Source organism: Pezoporus wallicus, unplaced genomic scaffold, assembly GCF_028554395.1.
Source record: "Pezoporus wallicus isolate ANWC-B61680 ecotype Strahan unplaced genomic scaffold, APGP_CSIRO_Pwel_v1 contig_4238, whole genome shotgun sequence".
NCBI classification, from domain to species: Eukaryota; Metazoa; Chordata; class Aves; order Psittaciformes; family Psittacidae; genus Pezoporus; species Pezoporus wallicus.
This window is the reverse complement of record NW_026637932.1, coordinates 2,984,519-2,998,142: the sequence shown is the minus strand read 5'-3', so window position 1 is coordinate 2,998,142 and position 13,624 is coordinate 2,984,519. Positions and strand designations below refer to the sequence as shown.

The window sequence follows — 13,624 nt, the reverse complement described above, 5'->3', positions numbered from 1 at the left end:
AGAAGCCATTAGTGTGCGCTTGCAGCCCAGAAACCAGCCATGTCCTGGGCTGCATCAAAAGGACGGCGACCAGCAGGTCGAGGGCGGGGATCCTGCCCCTCTACTCTGCTCTGGTGAGACCTCCCCTTGCAGTCCTGCATCCAACTCTGGGGCCCCCAACACAAGAGGGACGTGGAGCTGCTCAAGTGAGTCCAGAGGAGGACAGTCAAATTCTTTTAATGTACCCAACTCTGACAGGTAGGAACTAACCTCACTACTGAAATATTTTTGTGTGGTTTTGCCTTTGTGCACCTATGCTGTAAACCCAAACTAAACTTTGGTTAAACTAAACTGGTAACAGTGAAAAGTTAAACCTATGAGTTCTCAACATGGAGCTGCTCAAGCAAGTCCAGAGGAGGCCACAAAGATGCTCTGAGAGCTGGAGTACCTCTGCTATGGAGGCAGGCTGAGAGAGCTGGGCTTGTTCAGCCTGGAGAACTGAATGCTCCACAGAGACCTTAGAGCAGCTTCCGGTGCCTACAGGGGCCCACAAGAAATCTGGAGAGGGACTTTTGACAAGGGCCTGTAGTGACAGGGCAAGGGGGAATGGCTTTGGGCTGACAGAGGGGAGATTTAGATTTGACGTTAGGAAGAAATTCTTCCCTGTAAGGGTGCTGAGGCCCCGGCACAGATTGCCCAGAGAAGCTGTGGCTGCCCCATCCCTGGCAGTGTTCAAGGCCAGGCTGGACAGGGCTTGGAGCAACCTGGTCTAGTGGAAGGGGGTTGGAACTGGATGAGCCTTAAGGTTCCTTCCAGCCCAACTGATCTATTCTATGATTAACTGGGCTCTTGTGTAGTTGTGTAGGCTAAAGTTTACTGACATGTGAAAAAGAGGTGATCATTTTCTCTTTTTAGAAATTCAGATTTGGGGGGTGGTGGTTTCTCTTTGGTGATGTCTTTTTCCTCCTCCTAGCCACTTACAGAAGTTTTTGATGTAGATCTTTGAAGCACCGTACAAGTTGTGACTGGATTGTACCCTTGTGCGGCTCCTCTAAAGAAATAAGTAGTTGCCTGATTTTAATTGGTAGGGAAATAAGATGAATATCAATGAGATTTTAAACAAAAAAAAAAAATGGGGGAGGGGGAACTTTCTGATGCTTCCAGTTGTGTGGGGTTGGGTTTTTTAGGCTTTGCTGTTTCAAATATGCTTGGTCAACCTTAGGTGCAGGTTTTGGTAACTAAAAAAAAAGATGTATAAATTGCATAGCTTTAGAAAAGAACGTTTCATACCTGTTCAAGTTTTAGGCTATTACAGTCAAAGAACTGACACCTATCAAAATATGTTAGAATTCAGTTTAAAGCAAAAATAGAATTCTGTGGATAGTCTCTTCTGCAATAGGATGATTTACCACACGGGGGCAATATGCGGTTGGACTGAGTTGTTTACCTGTAGGTTAAGAAAATAGGTGGCACAGTTGGCAGGTTTTGCCTGGACTTTTGTTTCAGTGTTGTGATTCAGCAGCCGTATTTCTTTGCAGCTTGTAGCCTGTGCATGCCTCGATTCCTGTGCTGTTGATTCAGAGCTTCTACTGGCTACACACTGAACCTTCTGGGTAGCGAGAACGTGTTTAGACTAGTATACTAATCAGACTGAAAGAAGTTGCAGAGCAAGTGCCTGCGCCTGCGTGTGCACACACAGGTATGAACATCTGCTGTGTTTCATTTGTCTGTTATAATTGCCACTTTCATCATGATAGCCAACTTAAAATGCAGCTATGATTAGGAAAGTCAACATAGGCAGTTGCAAAAAAGGATGGCATCCACTAGTTTTTCTGTTAGCAGGTGAGCAGTATTTTCCCTCTATGTAAGCGTCTATGCCTGTTCTAAAGAACTGGTTAACACTGAAGGTTTAATTCTAGGTCACAGTCTGAGGCTAGTGGACTTTGCACTTTATAAATGATAAGGTAATTGGTTACATACAGTGTGTGTAAATGGGCTGCTCAAAAATGCTGCAGAGGTAAGCAGCCTGAAAAACCCAAAGGATTACACTGGTGGGAAGTGTGATAGCATGACTGGGAAGAGGGGAAGCAGAAGCAGGTTAAGATTGGAAGTGGAAATCCCCTTCCCCTCCAGAGTCCACAAATTTCTGTACCATGGAAGTTAGTTTCTCTGTTTGGCTTAGCAAGATGCTGCTAATGATAAGTACTTTTGACATTATATCTCTGCCAGTAGAACAAGGTGTGTTCTGCCAGGTTTTGAAGTCTCTTCATTAATACTGAAGAGCAGAATTTCTTGTACCTCCAGGTCAATTTTAACAGTAAGTGAACTTGGTATAAGAGTAATTCTGTAAAGTAATATGTACAGGTATTATTCAGGTGTTATTCATTCTTTGTGCTGATCATGTGGATCAAATCTCTGATTATCCAGGAATTCCTGTTCACCTTGGCTTGAGTCTTTCACCCTTTGCTTATGACAGTCAGTGTATTGATCAAATTCTGTGATTTCACTCTCTTCTTTTTCATTTTTTCCTACCATCTGGAGTACGATTGGGCTGTAAGTACAGAACAGCACCTGGCTATAATGCTGAAATTGCCAGATCTTCCTATTTGAGAAGTGGTCTGATGCAATTCTGAGTTGTTAGGAGGAGGGCTTGTTGAGGAATGATTTGGCAATCCATGTAGACCAGTCTACTGAGATGTCTGAGTCAATGTGAAAGACAATACAGTGAGACAAGATAACTGGTCTCCTGTCTGGTTCTGCTGCACAGACCATTACAAACTACAAAGTACTGCAAAGTATTCGACTGAGGTCTTCTGGGATGAAGCTCATTCAGATCAGGAATACGACCAGGTCAGTCACTAACTATCATGACAATCAACTTAAGATGTGGCCACATTTGTGGAAATGAGAAGTTTTCCCTTGGAGGACATCTGAGGTGCTTTATGGCTGGTACTGTGACACCAGGTCCTCAAAGATGAAGGGAAAGAAGAGTGACCGTCCTGTAGAGAAAGCTGTCAGCCCTTGCAGTTAGTCCTAATCAACACCATGCTTAGGCTTAGGCTAACAATGTGTACAGCAAGTCACTGAATATCTCCAGATGCAAGAACTGTAGTACAAGGCACTGTACCAGCTTGAACCAGAGCAGGACAATGGCAGTGAATTGTGGCATTTGCCACAAATGCAAAAGGAATGTGAACCTGTTGGAGTGAGTCCAGAGGAGGCCACAAAGATGCTCCGAGGGCTGGAGCAGCTCTGCTATGGAGACAAGCTGAGAGAGCTGGGCTTGTTCAGCCTGGAGAAGAGAAGGCTCCAGAGACACCTTAGAGCAGCTTCCAGTCCTTAAAGGGGCCAACAAAAAATCTGGAGAGGGACTTTTTACAAGGCCAGATAGTCCCAGAGAAGCTGTGGTTGCCCGATCCTCAGAAGTGTTCAAGGCAAGGTTGTATGCGGCTTTGAGCAACCTGGTCAAACCCCACTGCCAGGTACCATCAGCATAGGTGATATTTTCTGCCCTGAAGAATTGGGAATGCAGATATGAAAAGGAAAGAAGAGAGACTTCTTAAGGTTCAGGTTCATGGCAAGAAAGCAGGTCTTGGAGAAGTACTCGTGCATCCTGCTGAACTCCCCATGCTATGGTGGAAAGGCTAGAAATGAGCTGCAGGTAGAAGCCAAAGTACTGGGTACGTGGACACTTAAACACGCAGCACCTTCAGTGCTGGATTGTTTCAGCACCGTAAATTACATGTGTTTTGTGTGAGCAATAACAGCAATATACAGTGAAGCATAAACAGCAGGGTGTTGATGCTTCTGAAGACTTTACTATATCTCTAATTATTGCTTCCTCTCTGATTGTTGTATTTTGCCTTTAAAGTGATCTCATCAGATTTGTTCTCCAACTTAGCAACAGCTACTTTTTTGCACAAGACAAGTTCTAATCTTTTTAGATGTTAAAGCAAATGATTGAAATGAAGATTGCTCTGAAATATCTGCACTTTAAAGGATGCAAAACTATGTTAGTGCTTAAGATGCGACTAAAACCCATTGCCTATGGAAGTGTAATATAAATGGTGGGCAAAACAGGATACTGAGATATCAATTTTGCTAATGAAAGCACTTCAGTTTATTGGAATAATGAATGGTTTTATGAATGGAGTTATCTAAAATACTGTGCATGCTTTTTGTAACTTTCCTGATGTTTTTGTATGCATAAGATTCTTCAGCTCCATTTCACTTTTGAAGAAATAATGGGACATATTTTTAAAACCTTGTGTCTTTTCTCTTCTTAAGAGATGAGGATGTTGCTAGTAAGGAATTACTCATTACATTTGCTTATTTCTGTGGGTGAGAGTGGTGAAGCTCGTCCAGGTTGAAAGGGCTGTTCTACATGAATTGTGTGTTTTGTTTAATATAAAAGTCACGTGCTATGCTAATACTTTGTTTTTCAAATTGCTGTGAAAAGGTCAAGTTCTCAGAAACAAGGTGGCTCTTGACATTTCTTGGGCTATTGGCCATCAATCCATTCCTAGAGAAATACAAATATTTCTCTTATTTTTGTTACTTCTCATCTTGAAAAGCAGGCTCTAGTGACACGTGGTACCTCAGGGGATCGGAAGGGTTTGTCAAAAGCAGTCCTTTTTGGGAAGTACTCTGATCTTGTAGGGACAGGACAAGGGGGAATGGCTTTAAGTTGACAGAGGAGAGATTTAGATCAGACATGAGGAAGAAGTTCTTCCCTGTGAGGGTGGTGAAGCCCTGGCACAGGTTGCCCACAGAAGCTGTGACTGCCCCATCTCTGACAATTTTCAAGGCCAGGCTGGATGGGGCTTGGAGCAACCTGGTCTAGTGGAAGGTGTCCCTGCCCATGGCAGGGGGTTTGAACTGGAGGAGCTTTAAGGTCCCTTCCAACACAAACCAGTCTGGGATTCTGTGATTCTTGTCATCAGTCAGCCTCCGAGTCTGTTTTTGAGCAGACTCAGAATCTGGGAGGTGCAGAGGTCTGTTTGGGCAGAGCTCTGTTCACCCTGTGCTGAATTTCCTACCGCATTTGGTTCTTACTGGTGTTACTCACTGATGGGCTTGCTGGCTGGAGAGGGAGGAGGGGGGATGTTCTGATGGTCTTCAGCCATCTGTGTTGGATCTTAGCACGTGGGTGCAGCACTCGTGTCTTCTCCCCTCTTCTGTAGTGCTGTGGCTCTTTGTGTCTCTATTTAAAATCTGTCTGAAAGTTAACTAAATGAGAACTAAAATGTTTATTACTCAAAGTGAAACACATGAGCTTTGTTGCCTGAATCTTAGGGACTGCTTCATGTAATGGTATTTTACCAGAGCACCACTCACCTGTGCAAATGGGATTTGCCAGTGTTTCGCACCCCTGGGCAGAGCATCTGCTGGCCGTGGGTGCCTCGGTATGTGTGGCTGTGTGATTGTATGTTCCCTTCTTTGGGGCGCAGGGGCAAGGGGCAGCCTTTCTGTGAGCTGCCTTGAGGTCCGACAGGAAAGGTTTGGCATAAATATCCTTTTAAAGGTTCCATGTCGGAAAACAAACATCTTGGTGGTTTTTTTTTGTGTTTGTTTTTTAAATAATACTAAAAGGCTGGCAGAACTGATTGGACACGACATGCTCGGAAGAAGGGATCGGGTTCATTCTTGCATGTCTCCATCTCTCCTGCTGCTCCGGCGGCAGAGGCCGCGACTCCCGCACCCACAGCGCGGTTCCCTCCGGTGCCGACGTTCCCTGTGGGTCCCGGCGGCGGGAGGAGCTGAGCTGCGCCCGGGGTGGTGCCGGGCAGGGCCGTCTGAGGGACCGAGGCCCCGCCCCGCCCGGTCAATGGGCGGGGCCGGTGCGTGCGGGGTACTCGGGGACGGGGTTGCTGCGGCGGCGCGCGGTGGGACGGCGGCCGGCACCGCCCGGCCCGGCGCGGCCGTAAGCGCTGAGGTGAGGCGAGGCGTTCCCCGCGGGACGGCCGCAAGCCGTTCCTGACAGCGGGCTCCGCGGGCCGGGCTGGGGGAGCGGGCGGCGGGCCGGCAGCCGAGCGGGATCCGCAGCCCCTGGGCGGGCCGTGGAGCGGGGCTGCTGGCTCGGCTCGGCCTGTCCGCGCGTCCGACGCTTCCGCCGCCCGCGGCCGCTGTCGTGCGCTGCGTGCCTGGGTGGAAGCTCTCGCGTAAGGGCCGCGCTTGGCCCTGCCAGCGCCGCCGGAGGGTCTGCTCGCGGTGGTCTCTCCTGCAACCCGGGGGCGGGGGGCTCTGGCTGGCGGGCTCGGGAGCGCCTTCCCCGGGATGCTTCCCAGGGCCTGGCGGCGGCTTCGGCACTTCCTGCTCGTACTGGGAGTATTGGAGCACCTGCGCCCCGGCCCATGCCTTGCTCTCTGCATCTGGCTCTCTGCAAGGGACCCTCGGAGCTCGCTGGGCTGAGTGCAGGGGGTCGTGCAGCGCCGCCCTGCTGATTCCCTGTGATCAGGTTAAAGCAGCGTGCCTGAAGCCCCATTCATTTGGCAGGAACCAGCCGCAGACCTTCTCCATCCTACCTGTGCCTCCAGCTCCTTCCACGCAAGCACTGCTGCAGGGTGCAGCAGTGCAGGAAAGAGCTGTAAGACCCCTATTGTGGTTGTGATGAGGGATGGGACGGTGTTTTGTTAGAGGAGTTAGGGAACTGCGTTTCAAGATGTTTCTCTCCTGGTGCAGCTGGGCACTCAGTCTTCACCACTCTTTGCTGCAGTTGTTGGATTCCTGATGCGTCAGTTGGTGCCGGCTTGGTTTAGTGACATTAATGGTTTGCTGTTGCCTAGTAAAAAAGGTAAAAGATGAAACTTTGCTTCTGGTGTACGGAAAGGACCTGATCTGAAAGCGTCTCTGAAATTTTCAGGAAGCACTTCTCTTTAAGAGTGCTCCCTGGCTGATCCATATGGGGTCCCACTGTGTGCAGGTGGAGGGGATCCCTTCTTACGGGAAGCAGGGATTGCTCTGCTGACATCAGGGAGCTGGGAAACTGATGTTACTTCAGTCCGGCCTTCTGCATAGGCAAGGGATGGGATGTCATAGTGACCTGTCACTGACCAAAAGGCACTGTACTTGGAGGGGTTTCTTTGAAAGCCCTTGGTATCTTGCATAAGCGTATGTGCCAGTGTAAGCTGCCTGTCCAGATTTGCTGCTGGCTGAAAAACAGTCTTGCTTCTGAAAAAGTAAGTTTATTTCATTCAAGTAGAAGACAAAATTCATTGTGGCTTCAAAGCTATTTCAAAAAGGCAACAAAAAAGCTACCTAAATCTTCTAAGCTTTGTTCCATTTGTTCTTCCATTGGAGGTTGAAAGTGGCAGTCATTCTGTCACTGTGCTTCAGGGGCTGATTTAGCTTTGATGCCTGGCCCAGGTTTATAGGAAATTGTCAGGATAAGCAGTGTAAAGAAGTTCAGGGTGGGTGAGTGCAAGGGAGATTTTCTTTTTTTTCATAGAACTACTAACATTGCATTTTAGTTTTGCATTGTTGAGAAGGTAAATGAGACCTCCTCCTGGCTGGCCTGGGGTCGATAGGAGGCTCGCAGAGCTCTTGGACACTTTCTCTGCTCTGCCCATTGTCCATAGAGCCTCTTGTTCTTCCCAGTGCTTGCAGAACTACCTCCGACTTCGCTGTTTAATTTTGCTCTGCCTTTTATTTAGTCAGCTCCTTTAACTGAAACGCTTCCTAAATCATAGCATGATGGTTTTTGTTAAGAAATGTCGTATGTAGCTTACAGAAAACATGGTATGTAGTTAAAATTGATTATGATCTGGAAACAATGCTTGGATTGATTAATATTCCTCCCAGTTTTGGTTTTTGAGGCAGCTGGAGCAGACCAGGCTATTTGGGGATTTGTACTGATTGCAACTGCATTGGTAGTGTGCACTGTGAGGGAGCTGGATGTGTTGAGATCCTCTCAGCTGCCCCTCAGTAAGCAGGGCACTGCTTTCCCTGGGAAACATGGCTTAGTTCTGCTGCCTGTTGTGTTTCTGCCTAGGTGCCTGTTAGACTTTCAAAATGTGGATATATGCTGGATGGGGACTAGTTCAGTGGTAAATATTTTTAGAAATGTGTCATCAGCAAGATGTGAGGCCAAGTGCTGCTGAATTCACTTTTCCTGTGGGGAAGGACTTTGACATCTGCAGTTTCCATTTGACATGACTTTGGTCCCTCCTGGCTGGTAACCAGAGCTAGCAAAAGTACCCAGGAGCTCCTCATTTAGTGTGGAGCTGGGGTGTCTTCCTGCCTTGCCTTCAGGCACCAGCTGGCTTCAGCCAGAGGGGATGCTGCAGAAGCCTCTGTACCATGGGGCTACTCCTTGCACAGCCTCCGTCAGCGCTCGCATCTTTTTCCTTTTGGGTTCCTGCAGTGTCCATCCCTTCTAGTAGATGTTTATTCAGAGCGGGATGAATGTGGTCACAGAGTGCTAATTTTAAGAGTGGTTGTGTAATAGCCTGCTGAGGAGCATAACTGATTCTGGGCAACTTCAGTTGCTTGTAAGCATCTGAACAGCAGCAGCAAAATCTTACCATACAGTTAAGTTCTAAGGGATGCAGTATCAAGGGGATATAGATGACATCAAGCCATACTGGGTGGTGCCTTGAGCAATCTAGTATAGTGGAAAATGTCCCTGCCCATGACAGGGGATTGGAACTGTGTGATCTTTAAGGTCCCTTCCAACCTGAACCATACTATGATTCTATTGGTTTCTCTCCAGGTTAGCAGTTAGAGGTGTAACCTGGGCAATTGCCTCTGCTGATTCTTCATGTGGTGGTGCTGGTTTTAAAGTCTGAGATCTAAAAGTTCAGTGGAATGGGAAGTTCAGTGAAATGATGTGCACAAGGTGGTCTGTGAAAGGTGACAAATGAGCAGAAATTGTCTACAACTTGTAGGTTGAGCACTGAGCTGTGTACACGCTCTTCTAAGGTTAAGATTGTCCTTTCCGTGCTTTCTTGTGGTGTGTGTCATCAGCTGGGAGACTGGAGGCATCGCTCTGGTGGTCTTGAGCTGTGCTGCTCAGGAAGGCTCTGCAGTACTCACATGGCCTCTGAGGGACTGCTAAGCCAATCAAGCCTGTGGTAGGCGTAATCAGGTAGGAGGCATCTCTCCCCTCTCATGAGGGGGTCTGCAAGTGTAAAAAGAGACCTTGAAACCCACTGGTCTGCAAGCCACGAAGATGTTTGACCAATCCCAATGTGTGCAAGGATAAAAACCTAACACCACCACCCCCACAACTCCCCAGTTTTTAACAATATGTAACCCTGGCTCCATTTAAATCCCCACAGCAGGCTGCCTACCTACTCAAAGTGTAGAGAGACAAAGGAATGTTTTCATGATCTGCCTCTCTCCTTTTTAGACAAAACACGTTTATTAGGAAACAATCTAACACTTCACTGATTTTTTTGTAGTGTGGTGGCCATGTGAAGGCTGTCCCAGTGTCAGTATCCACATATTTTTGATTGTTTAGGCATAGTATGGTATTTGGGAAATGCAACCAGAAGCACTGAGGAGCTGAGATGTTCCTCTGTGTGTTTCTGCTGAATGCCTTGCACATGGTTGCCAAATCCTTCATGCCAGTGGTGAGAGTGGGGCAGTGGCTTTGTTGGGCACATTGCATCCTGAGCACATGTGCCTCTTGTTCTTGTAGACCCCACTGCAATCTATGTCCAAATACTGCCTCTGCTCCCGTGGTGTGGGAGAGCCAGGGAGAGACATGCAGGCTGTTTTCCCCCCATGTCAAATTAAACATTAGCTCTGCAGCAACTGCCACCAAACCATGGAAGTAAGGATCATGATGTAGGAGTTGGCCTGCTTGAACTAGCGTGGATTTCTGTAATTGAGATTTTTGCCTACTGACTTAATCTGGGTACAGCAAAGGTTTGCTAATAAGGTGCAGAACTGTTATCTGTGCAGAAATCTGCATGATGACGGCTGTGAGCTGCCAGCATTGGTTGAAGCAGTTACAGTTTTGCATGACTCATCATCTGGGGGGGATGAAGAAAGTTTATTATTTATCTTGGGGTGTGGTCAAACCTTGTCACAAAGTCAATGGGATGGCCAGGTACCAGTGAAAGCCAGAGTCCTGCCTTACCCTTTTCTGCCTGCAGCTTTTCTTGTGCTGTCTACAGTGCTCGTGCTGTCTACAGTGCTCATGCTGCATGTGGTGATCTGGTTTAGGGACCTAAATTGGCAGAAAAATGAACTGGAAATTCAAATGTCATTGTGTAAGGACGGTAGAGGTGACAGGTTTGAGTGTCCTGTTTCCTAACCATGTTTTGTAATAGGTATTTTTTTGCCACGTGTTTTTTTTCCCAGCAGCTGGATTTCTGACCAGAGTTTCATCAGCTTTATTACTGGTTTTGATAGTGGGATGAAGAGTGTTAAAGAAGGACTTTGTGTGCGATTGTGCTTCAGTGGGTAGTATTTTCATATGGGGTATTGTTGGGAAACTATCTTTCAGGCTCCATTTTCTTCCAGGTTTCTTTAGACTCTTCTCAGTGTTGAAGGATGGGAGAGATAGAAGGAACATATAGGGTCCTGCAGGCTCCCGGCTCTCGTTTGGGTGTCCAGAAGACTATGGGAGTGAGTACCTTGGAGCCAGGACAGAACCTCTCCACTGCAATGGCATCATTGCCTGCCAAAACACAGGAGCGGGACCTGCCGATCAAAATAAAGATGCTGGACAACACAGTGGAAGTACTTGACATTGAGGTAAGAGAGGTTTAAGCCTGATTCAAGTACACTTAGCCTCTAATAATGTAAAGTTCACAGATGTGCTGCTATACAGAGCTGGGATGTTTTGAGGCAATATCTCAATGAAGATTCCTGTAGGGATTTTACCTAATTACCAGTGGTTAAATGAGTAGCACATCTTGTTTGTTTCTTTTTTTTTTTTTAATCTAACAGTTGTTTTGTGTGTTTAACAGATTTTAAATATAAGCACGTACTGTAATAAAAAGCTTTAACTGTTACTTGCTTTGGGGAACCACCAGCTGCCTTCTCCTGAACTTCTTGCTTCCTGAGACATATGCAGCTTTGTCTGTTTGGCAGCTGGGGGAGCAGAAGAGGGTTTTTTATTAGTTACTACTTTTTATTAATTACTTGAATAGGTTTGTGTCCTTTTCAAGTAAACTTCCTCCATTTTGAAAGGTTTTGCTTGTTGCCACACTTTGGGAGGGAGGCAGAGGGATGTTTCTGAAGATTTGTATTTAAAAGTATGCTTGCATAGCAGCTGGGGAAATCTGCCTTAAGAAATACAAACCGTGCTCAAGTTGGGTGGTTCTGGTTTTAAACAATGAAAAATTTTTGTTCTACGAATTCTTGTTTCATTCTCAGCATTAATTGGAGCTTGAATAAAGATGTGTTGTTAGAAAAAAGCCTGTTCTAGTAAAGATAATCAGTTATTGGATGCTCTACATTAGTATCAAATTGACTTTATAAATGGCACTCATATCCTTGGTTTGTGGCATAGACTTAAACAGGTTTTTCTGTGAAGTCACATAGATTGAAAAAGATGTCTCTGAAGCTCTGAAGAATGAGTGGCTTTTGGGGATGTCTTCTGCAGATTGCTGTCCAGCTGTTCAACTCTCAAACATGAAATCCGATTAGTTTCTGGTTAAGTGCGAGGCTGTGCCTGTATCCTCCCACCTGAGGACACAGAGGCTGCAGCAGACTCTTCCATCTCTCATTTACTGCATAGCACACAATAAGCTGGTTTTTGTGTGTGTTTTGTTGTTGTTTTGCTTTCATTATGTTTGAATATTTAAAACAACTTCTGCTGACAGGGTCTTTTGAAGTGTGGGTTACGGATTTTTTTCCCCAAGTTGGTGTAGATTTTGGTGCTTTTGTGTTCTGATTTAAAGAGAAGAAAAAAACTCAAGCAACCCACCCCTCCAACCCTGTAATTTTGAAAATTGGTGCAAGTCCACTGGAAGCTGTTAAAATCAAGAAAGAATTTATAACTCCTACTTCCTGCTTTTTTGCATGAAGTCAGTGACTGGAAATCTCCTGTATATTACCATAGATGCTTTTCTTCTCTTCCTTGCCACATTTATAGCAACTTTGTTTGCTCTTTTCATGCAAATTTTCCACTTCCCTTACCATGTTCATCTTTAACTCTCACCTGGCTCTTTCTGACAGTCAAAGCCTGCTTTACTGGCTTTGATCTACGTCTGAAGGGAATCCTTTGACTACACTCAAATCTTAACCTCGTAATCCTTTTTCATGCTGATGATAATTGTTGATACTTGGGTGGCCCTGCGGTCCCATCCTGGAGCTCTGTGCTATCTTCTCTGCTAACTTCTAACCTCTGAGCACCTCCTTGGTTCCCCTTGGTTCCTCTCTGTGCTTGGTATGTTCACTACTTTCACAATACCATGTTTTTTGAAACTGTCATGACCTGATTCTCCTTTGCCTACTGGAACAGCCTTGACTGTGTATGCTTCCAGCTATCCTCATTGCTCTCTGGCTTCCATTGCAGGTCCAGTTTAGCTCCATCCTTAACCCTTTGTCTTATCCTACAGCACTTTGTTGTTAGTCTTGCCGCCAAATGTAGATTCAGCTGTGGCTCAGCTGAATGTTTTAACTCTTGGCTGTCTCTTGGCTCTGAATAAAATCAGCCTTTGCCTGATGAAACTTAGGTTTGATACTTACATGTCAGTCTCCACTTGTAAAAAACATAAATTCCTCACACTATTTTTTTTTTTTTTTTGCCACTGTGAATTATACTCCAGTCTCACCTCTCTGGCCAATAATGTAGTTTCTATTCACCTCCAGATCCTTCATTTCATTCACTCTGTAAAGCCTCTAGGGTGTTACTCTTTAACTAAACAGCTAAAACTCCTACCATCCAGGAGCACCTCGTTTCATGTCTTTGTTGCTGTGATCACCTTGTTGGCTTAAATCCTCTCCAGTCTTAATCATCATCATAGAATTGCAGAATGGCTTGGGTTGGAAGGGACCTTAAAGCTCATCCAGTTCCAACCCCCTGCCATGGGCAGGGACACCTTCCACTAGACCAGGTTGCTCCAAGCCCTGTCCAGCCTGACCATGAATGCTGCCAGGGGTGGGGCAGCCACAGCTTCTCTGGGCAACCTGTGCCAGGGCCTCAGCACCCTCACAGTGAGGAATTTCTTCCTAATCTGAATCTCCCCTCTGTCAGCTCAAAGCCATTCCCCCTTGTCCTGTCACTACAGGCCCTTTAGAAAGCCACTCTCCAAATTTTCTGTAGGCCCCTTTTAGGGACTGAAAGCTGCTCTAAGGTCTCTGTGGACCCTTCTCTTCTCCAGGCTGAACAAGCCCAGCTCTCTCAGCCTGTCTCCATAGCAGAGGTGCTCCAGTCCTTGGAGCATGTTTATGACCTCCTCTGGACTTGCTTGAGCAGCTCCACGTCTCTCTTGTGTTGGGGCCCCAGAGCTGGATGCAGGACTGCAGGGGGGGTCTCCTCAGGGCTGCTCTCAATCCAGTCTCTGCCCAGCCTGTATTTGTGCTTGGGATTGCCCTGACCCAGGTGCAGGATGTTGCACCATCTTGCTGCATATGTACCTGTTTTGCATGTTGCAGTATGAGTCAACCCGCGAGATTGTTCCCAGCAGTTCCTCCTATTGCCTGGCAATTTCTTGCATTGCTTCACTGGCTCCCAGTCTCTGTAGCT

At 46.5% G+C, this 13,624-nt stretch overlaps 1 protein-coding gene across 6 annotated transcripts in view; it reads left to right on the top strand.

The window, feature by feature from the left end:
• The first annotated feature begins 5,814 nt into the window (after positions 1 to 5,814).
• FARP2 (FERM, ARH/RhoGEF and pleckstrin domain protein 2) overlaps positions 5,815 to 13,624 on the top strand; it is a 73,596-nt gene continuing 65,786 nt past the window's right edge. For all 6 annotated transcript variants that reach the window (XR_008972061.1, XR_008972060.1, XR_008972062.1 and 3 more), the window contains exons 1-2: positions 5,815 to 5,914; positions 10,450 to 10,683. Coding sequence is in view for 3 of the 6 variants with exons in the window: in XM_057408403.1 (XP_057264386.1) it covers positions 10,480 to 10,683 (204 nt within the window). In the remaining 3 variants the exon portion in view is untranslated. The remainder of the gene's footprint in view (positions 5,915 to 10,449; positions 10,684 to 13,624) is intronic.